The sequence below is a fragment of the Oncorhynchus gorbuscha genome, linkage group LG16 (genome assembly GCF_021184085.1).
Source record: "Oncorhynchus gorbuscha isolate QuinsamMale2020 ecotype Even-year linkage group LG16, OgorEven_v1.0, whole genome shotgun sequence".
In the NCBI taxonomy this organism is placed as follows: Eukaryota; Metazoa; Chordata; class Actinopteri; order Salmoniformes; family Salmonidae; genus Oncorhynchus; species Oncorhynchus gorbuscha.
Window position 1 is genome coordinate 6,826,748 of NC_060188.1, and position 8,617 is coordinate 6,835,364.

The window sequence follows — 8,617 nt, forward strand, 5'->3', positions numbered from 1 at the left end:
ACTAGACAGTTTGACAAAGTCTCTGCACCTGTGCAAAGTCTGCTCCTGTTATTCTCTGACGGGAGGAAAAGACAATCCAGTCAAACATGAAACTGGCTTTTTACACTTTAGTGTAATATCTTATTATTTGTCCTAAATGGTAGACACATCCATCAGCAAATAACAGGTGATAAATACATTGACATTGTAAATGTGTAGAATGTGGCAAAATCAGACTGTTACTGTGCATACAGGCATCATGTACAGTATGTACTTATTCTTGAGGGGGCACTAATGGAATTCATGAATTCATTTAATAATTCATTTGTATTAATTGCGTATGAAAGAAACAGTATCTTCTATATTTCCAACGTACAAATCAATAAATGGACATGACGACAACTCCTCTGCTGTACACATTTATACTTCATTTCTTCAATCTTCACTGCAACATTTTTTGAACGTTCACATACTACTGTCTCAAATGAGTGTCTGCCATAGAAATATAATTACTAGAAGAGAGGTCCCGTTCAAGTCAATGAGTCCATAATGGGAGGACCGGTTGTCTGAGGGGCTATGTCCTTTCTAGTAATTATATTTCTATGGCTGAGACTTTCAGTCAAGATAGCAATTACAGTGTCAAATTAAATGCTATCTAATGTGGCTAGTTTTTGGATGTCTGTGTGCAGATAATCAGTGGAAAGGCATGACGCATATGGAAGGTTGTATGACAGGACAGTGAGAGTCAGACCAATGCAAGGCTGTAGTTCACCACATAACCAAAAGGTGGCGGTATAAAACACAGACTATGGGCCAGAAGTCACTTCTACTATGTCAAAAGGGATCAATCATAGAAAGAAATATACAATGCAATATTTAATGTACAAAAATGTGTTTATACAAATGGCATTGAATAAAATAGATTGCATGTATGGACAATAGATAATCTATATATACACCATATCATATCAAGAGAACTCTGGTTTTCTCATCCCCAAGCAGTAATCTGAAAGTAGAAAAAACACACCATCAAAATAGTACAGAATTGTTGAATGTAACATCACTCGACAAGTTGTTGCTTCCACACATTGTTCCTTTAGTTATTTTTAACATAAATGTAAATAATTCCCCAAAATATGTCTTAGACAACACAAGACTTTAAGAAGGAAAATCCAGATAAAAAGCTGTTAAATCCACACATTGTTAAAACTAGGTTAATGACTCTCACAAACTTAACAATTGTATAAAAGCACCCATTGTAGGAGTAACTTTCCCTCACATAGCTAGCCATTGATTTTAGAGGGACAGTTCATGTTTATCAAGTTGAGGGCAAACAGCCCTGTCTAACAGCCATGTTACAATACAGTGCTTTATCGCACAAGACAACATATCCCGATATGGAGGTGGTAGATTCTCTTGCTGATTTGCAAGAATTTATGGGCAAGGCTTCTAATCCCACACTTGCAGCTAGTGGAGGCAACTTCCATTCAATAGTAAGTATATTCCATTCTAATCTATGGAGCCCCAGTTGGGTCATTATTTTAGTATTAATGGTCATTTCAAGGACAAAGATTAAGATTGCATTCCCAACCAAAGTGTTTCAATAGTAGCTTGGGCTCCAGTCTGTTTCTGATTAAAACCAAACAGGACAATGATGTAAACAGCCAGGTATCCAGGCCCCAGAAGATCAGAGCTGAACAGTACCGTATGAAGCTGGCGGTTAGCAGGGCTCCAGACATGGGTCCCACCCAGTAGATCCAGTGATAGCTCCAGTAGTCGGCCACCACGGCCGGGCCAAAGGCACGAGCTGGGTTCATACATGCCCCAGACACTGCTCCCCTGTAGAGCATGTGATATAAAAGCGATGCATGAATGAATGATAGAGCATGTGGTGTATTACGGTACACAGTAAGGAGTGTATTGTGGTGTACATTGTGTTTTATTGGTAGTGTACAGGTATTTATCTCAGTAGTAGTTAACTATACTGTACAAAGGTAGGCCATTATATCAAACATCAAGACAAAGGAGATGATTGTGGACAACAGAAAAAAAGAGGACCCGAGCACGCCCCCATTCTCATCGACGGGGCTGCAGTGGAGCAGGTTGAGAGCTTCAAGTTCCTTGGTGTCCACTTCACCAACAACAACAACAACAATCTAACATGGTCCAAGCACACCAAGACAGTCGTGAAGAGGTCACAACAAAACCTATTCCCCCTTAGGAGACTGAAAACATATGTCATGGGTCCTCAGATCCTCAAAAGGTTCTACAGCTGCACCATCGAGAGCATCCTGACTTGTTGCATCACTGCCTGGTATGGCAACTGCTCGGCCTCTGACACTACAAAGGGTAGTGCGAACATCCCAGTACATCACTGGGACCTAAAAATGGAAGGCCCTAAAAATGGTCAAAGACTCCAGCCACCCTAGTCATCTAGTCATAGACTGTTCTCTCTGCTACCGCACGGCTTGTGCGCTCTTTGTTCTTGTTCCAAGAGGCTTCTAAACAGCTTTTACCCTCAAGCCATAAAACTCCTGAACATCTAGTTAAATGGCTACCCAGACTATTTGCAGTGCCCCCCTCTTTACACCACTGCTATTCTCTGTTGTCATCTATGCATAGTCACTTTAATAACAGCGGAGTCAATCACCACCTTCCAGAGATACCTGAAACCCCACCTCTTTAAGGAATACCTAGGATAGGATAAAGTAATCCTTCTCACCCCCCTTAAAAGATTTAGATGCACTATTGTAAAGTGGCTGTTCCACTGGATGTCATAAGGTGAATGCATCAATTTGTAAGTCGCTCTGGATAAGAGCGTCTGCTAAATGACTTAAATGTAAATGTAAATGTAATAACTCTACCTACATGTACATACTACCTCAAATAACCGGGGCCCCCGCACACTGACTCTGTATCGGTACCCCCCTGCATATAGTCTCGCTATTGTTATTTTACTGCTGCTCTTTAATTGCTTGTTACTTTTATCTCTTATTCTTATACTTTTTTAAAACTTCATTGTTGGTTAGGGGCTCGTAAGTAAGCATTTCACTGTAAGGTGTAAGGTTCACTGGTGTTTTCGGCGGATGTGACTAATAACATTTGATTTGTTTGTATCTGAAAAGTTGTTCTGCAGAATGTACAGTACAGTCTTTCTCCAGGCTAATTTCTCAAACCTTTCCAGCCCTCCTCCCATCCTATCCCTTACCCACACACCTTACATCAAACCACTCCACGACCACCCCGCCCACCACTCTTACACCACACCTTCTACCCCATGGGTCCTCACCCAGCCAGGATGTCTGCGGTCACGGTCAGCCCGATGCAGAGAGGGGCCAACAGGCTGCGCGTGCGTCCATTCACAGCCCCCATACACACCACCATCGTCAGGAACAGAGTCATGATCACCTCTGCCACCGTGGCTGGTACTATCTGGGTGTCGGCCTGCACTGTGTCGAATGCTGCCCCTGAAACTTTGGCATAGTTCATGGATGGGGAAATCACCTGGAGAAGGAGATATTACTGACATGAATATAGGATATGTAGGGAGAAAAGTATAGGTCCAGATACAGAAGAACATTATTTAACATTTGCTTATCGACTGCTACTTTCCACTGGTCATATTCTACATCTGTTCAGAGTTTGTCTTTTCAAGTGTGATAAAAAATAATATACAGTACGAGCCAAAAGTTTGGACACACCTACTCATTCAAGGGTTTGTCTTTATTTTTTAAACTATTTTCTACGTTGTAAAATAATAGTGAAGACAATCAAACTATGAAATAACACATGGAATCGTGTACTAACCAAAAAAGTGTTAAACAAATCAAAATACATTTGATATTTTATCTTCTTCAAAGTAGCCACCGTTTGCCTTGATGACAGCTATGCACACTCTTGGCATTCTCTCAAACAGCTTCACCTGGAATGCTTTTCCAACAGTCTTGAAGGAGTTCCCACATATGCTGAGCACTTGCTGGCTGCTTTTCCTTCACTCAGCGGTCCAACTCATCCCAATCTCAATTGGGTTGAGGTCGTGTGATTGTGGAGGCCAGGTTATCTGATGCAGCACTCCATCACTCTCCTTCTTGGTCAAATAGCCCTTAGACAGCCTGGAGGTGTGTTGAGTCATTGTCCTGTTGAAAAACAAATGATAGTCCCACTAGCGCAAACTACCAGAAAAGTGGCCACACACCATCACACCTCCTCCTCCATGCTTCACAGTGGGTACCACACATGCAGAGGTCATCCGTTCACCTACTCTGCGTCTCACAAGGACACAGCGGTTGGAACCAAAAATCTCAAATTTGGACTCATCAGACCAAAGGACAGATTTCCACCAGTCTAATGTCCATTGCTCGTGTTTCTTGGTCCAAGCAAGTCTCTTCTTATAAGTGTCCTTTAGTAGTGGTTTCTTTGCAGCAATTTGACCATGAAGGCCTGATTCACCCAGTCTCCTCTGAAAAGTTGATGTTGAGATGTGTTACTTGAACTCTGTGAAGCATTTATTTGGGCTGAAATCTGAGGCTGGTAACTCTAATGAACTTATCCTCTGCAGCAGAGGTAACACTGGGTCTTCCTTTCCTGTAGCGGTCCTCATGAGAGCCAGTTTTATCTAAGCCCTCAATGGTTTTTGCGACAGCAATTGAAGAAACTGTTAAAGTTCTTGAAATGTTTTGGATTGACTGACCTTCATGTCTTAATGTAATGATGGACTGTCATTTCTCTTTGCTTATTTGAGCTGTTCTTGCCATAATATCAACTTGGTACTTACCAAATAGGCATATCTTCTGTATACCAACCCTATCATATCATGTCACAACAACTGATTGGCTTAAATGCATTAAGAAGGAAAGGAATTCCACAAATCAACTTTAAACAAGGCACACCAGTTAACTGAAATGCATTCCAGGTGACTACCTCATGAAGCTGGTTGAGAGAATCCCTAGTTTTCAAAGCTGTCATCAAGGCAAAGGGTGGCTACTTTGAAAAATATAAAATGTTAAATATATTTTGATTTGAACATATACACTACCGTTCAAAAGTTCAAATTGATCGGAAATACAGTGTAGACATTGTTCATGTTGTCAATGACTACTGTAGATTTTTTATGGAATATCTACAGTACATATGTGTGCAGAGGCCCATTATCAGCAACCATCACTCCTGTGTTCCAATGGCACGTTGTATTAGCTAATCCAAGTTTATAATTTTGAAAGGCTAATTGATCATTAGAAAAACCTTTTGCAATTATGTTAGCACAGCTGAAAACTGTTGTTCTGATTAAAAAGCAACAAAACTGGCCTTCTTTAGACTAGTTGAGTATCTGGAGCATAAGCATTTGTGGGTTCGATTACAGATCCAAAATGGCCAAAAACAAAGCGCTTTCTTCTGAAACTCGTCAGTCTATTCTTGTTCTGAGAAATGAAGGATATTCCAGGTGAGAAATTGCCAAGAAACTGAAGATCTCGTACAACACTGTGTACTACTCCCTTCACAGAACAGCACAAACGGGCTCTAACCTGAATAGGAAGAGGAGTGTGAGGCCCCAGTGCACAACTGAGCAAGAGGACAAGTACATTAGAGTGTCTAGTTTGAGAAACAGATTCCTCACAAGTCCTCAATTGGCAGCTTCATTAAATAGTACCTGCAAAACACCAGTCTCAACGTCAACAGTGTAACGGTTTTCTGTATGTGAAGGAGAGTCAGACCAAAATGCGGCGTGGCTATTGCGATCCAAGTTTAATGAAACAAAGTAAACCCGAATCAAATACAAAACAATAAACGTGCCACGAAAACCGAAACAGCCTAATACTGGTGCAAAGTAACACAGAGACAGTAACAAGGACAATCACCCACAAAACCCAACACCAAACAGGCTACCTAAATATGGTTCCCAATCAGAGACAATGAAGAACTCCTGCCTCTGATTGAGAACCATATCAGGCCAAACATAGAACTAGACAAACTAGTAACATAGAATGCCCACTCAGCTCACACCCTCACCAACCAAAACATAGAAACATAAAAAGCAAACCATGGTCAGGGTGTGACAAACAGTGAAGAGGCAACTCCAGGATGTTGGCCTTCTAGGCAGAGTTGCAAAGAAAAAGCCTTATCTCAGACTGGCCAATAAAAATAAAATATTAAGATGGGCAAAAGAACACAGACACTGGACAGAGGAACTCTGCCTGGAAGGCCAGCATCCCGGAGTCACCTCTTCACTGTTGACGTTGAGACTAGTGTTTTGCAGGTACTATTTAATGAAGCTGCCAGTTGAGGACTTGTGAGGCGTCTGAAAATATTTTTGGGAACCATAGTAAAACATCCTCGGTACCTCCCTGAAACCTAAAAATTAACATTCTCAGAACAAATGAAATGAAATCTAATTGTATTTGTCACATGCACCGAATAAAACATACAATTTTACCGGTCAGGAAACATATGGCTTCGTTCCCAGAACCAATGGGAAACCAAAAACCTATGTTCCCACAACTTCCAAGGAACCAAATGTGCTTGCAGGGTAATGGCCAATGAGCTCTTGACTTTACAAGGTGGTGAAACACAGACTCAACTAATCTTGTTCAGCTCTAAGGACACTGTACTGTACATGTAAATGACTGCCAAAAGAGTAGAGTGGGTGACTGCCTGGTCACTCAACCCTCATGGACGTCAATTGCTTTATCGTTTTACTGTCCTGATAGCAGCCAGGGTAGGTGCAGAAAGAGATTATTGTCATGATCCATATCTGAAGTGTTGACAGGATGAGGATGATCATACTGTTAGGATAAGTGCAGATTGTACAAGTGTTGTGTATTATGGGACGATCAAACCTCTGAAAGTGTGAAAGATCTAGCTGATATTTCCCTGACGTTTACATAGTCTTTAGTGACAGCAGGCCCACCCATTTGGTGCCAATATGTACTAGAAAGTACATATTGTTACCAAATTATTAAGTTAAATAAATGTACATGTCTTCAATGGCAATAAATAAGAACAATTATAATTAAAATCCTATTAAATACCAAGTTAGTACTAGTAGAAGTGCAACCCACCTTTTAGTAGGCTACAGAGTGCCCACCTTTTAGTAGGCTACAGAGTGCCCACCTTTTAGTAGGCTACAGAGTGCCCACCTTTTAGCAGGCTACAGAGTGCCCACCTTTTAGTAGGGACAGAGTGCCCACCTTTTTAGCAGGCTACAGATTACCCACCTTTTAGTAGGCTACAGAGTGCCCACCCAGGCTACAGAGTTTTAGTAGGCTACAGAGTGCCCACCTTTTAGTAGGCTACAGAGTGCCCACCTTTTAGTAGGCTACAGAGTACCCACCTTTTAGTAGGCTACAGAGTACCCACCTTTTAGTAGGCTACAGAGTACCCACCTTTTAGTAGGCTACAGTACCCACCTGCCCCTATCATCCCTCCACACATCTGAGCCAGTATGTAGGGGACCAGCAGTATGATGTTGAGACCCCGATCAGAAACACAGACACAGACACTGCTGGTTGAAGTGCCCCCACTGCAGAGAGAGACATGGAACAATTGAATTACCCTAATACATTTTAATTAAGTTATTTTATTTTAAACAGTTCACAATAGTTTTTAGAAAACAAAACAAACTATTTTAAATATAGAGGCAAGTAGCAACAATAAAACCATATTAAGAAAAAATGCTAATGTAGATTGCCTCATCAAGATGATACAAGTGTGATTTTAAAATCCTGTTGTGCATTTTAATGATCTATTGTAGGCTACTTTGAAAGCACAGTCATAAAACTTCAAGTCAATGCTGATCAACAGATCCGTTACCAGTCTTCATTTTTGCAATGCTTTTACACAGTCTGTTATGCATCAACATGCTGCATGTTGAAAGCCTAGGAACAGACTCTTCTGTTGCTCTGCTAACATTTGAAAACCTGAGCATCAACTTCCCAGCCTAGTCCCAAAACCTATACCATGTCATGGCCAGAAAAGTTGGCTATACAGCACAAACAGATCTAGGACCAGGTTATCACCTTCCAGCCTCTTACCACCCACCCCCAGAGGGGCCACTAGCCTTACCTGATCTCCCCCAGCACGGCGATAACGATGCCCAGGGCCAGGCCGTGTGCCAGGGCCGGCTGCAGCCTTCCGGTGCCCTCTGTGTTCTCGATCACAGACAGACACCCCACAAAGATAAACAGAGATGAACCCAGCAGCTCTGCCAGACAGGGCTGGATATAACGTTGGAACGCATCCCTGAACGGCTCAGTACTGCTGTTTCCATCTGTGGCTGGATCTGGACCTTTCCCTTCTGGCTGGATCACATTGATGTCCAGGTCCCAGAGCTCGGTCTTAGACTCATAGAGGGCCATGGTGTTGGGTTAGACTGTGTAAGACTGGAAACAGCCCATGGGTCGTTAGTGCTCTTAAGTCTAGAGGTTACGCAAGAGTGCTGATAAGGAATAAGAAGGGAGGAGGAGGGGTGAGGTGGATGAGGAGGAGGGAGGTGGAGGAATGGGAGGAGGTGGAGGACCGAAGACAAGGAGGGAAGTGGAGGTGAGGGGCGGAGGTGGGGTGAAGATAGCGGAGGGGAAGTTGATAAGTTATTTTCTTGGAATGGTCCAGATAGCTAGGCAGAAAAATGCTGCCAGATCATCAA

The 8,617-nt window shown here is 42.2% G+C and overlaps 1 protein-coding gene across 1 annotated transcript; it reads right to left on the minus strand.

The window, feature by feature from the left end:
• Nucleotides 1–519: 519 nt before the first annotated feature.
• Nucleotides 520–8,357, minus strand: LOC123999517 (aquaporin-8-like). The gene is made up of 5 exons (XM_046305385.1): nucleotides 8,038–8,357; nucleotides 7,382–7,495; nucleotides 3,269–3,493; nucleotides 1,684–1,818; nucleotides 520–985 (listed from the first exon to the last, which is right to left on the minus strand). Exons 1-5 carry the CDS (start codon nucleotides 8,328–8,330, stop codon nucleotides 943–945), a joined length of 810 nt encoding a protein of 269 aa, XP_046161341.1. The 5' UTR covers nucleotides 8,331–8,357; the 3' UTR covers nucleotides 520–942.
• Between the last annotated feature and the right edge of the window lie 260 nt (nucleotides 8,358–8,617).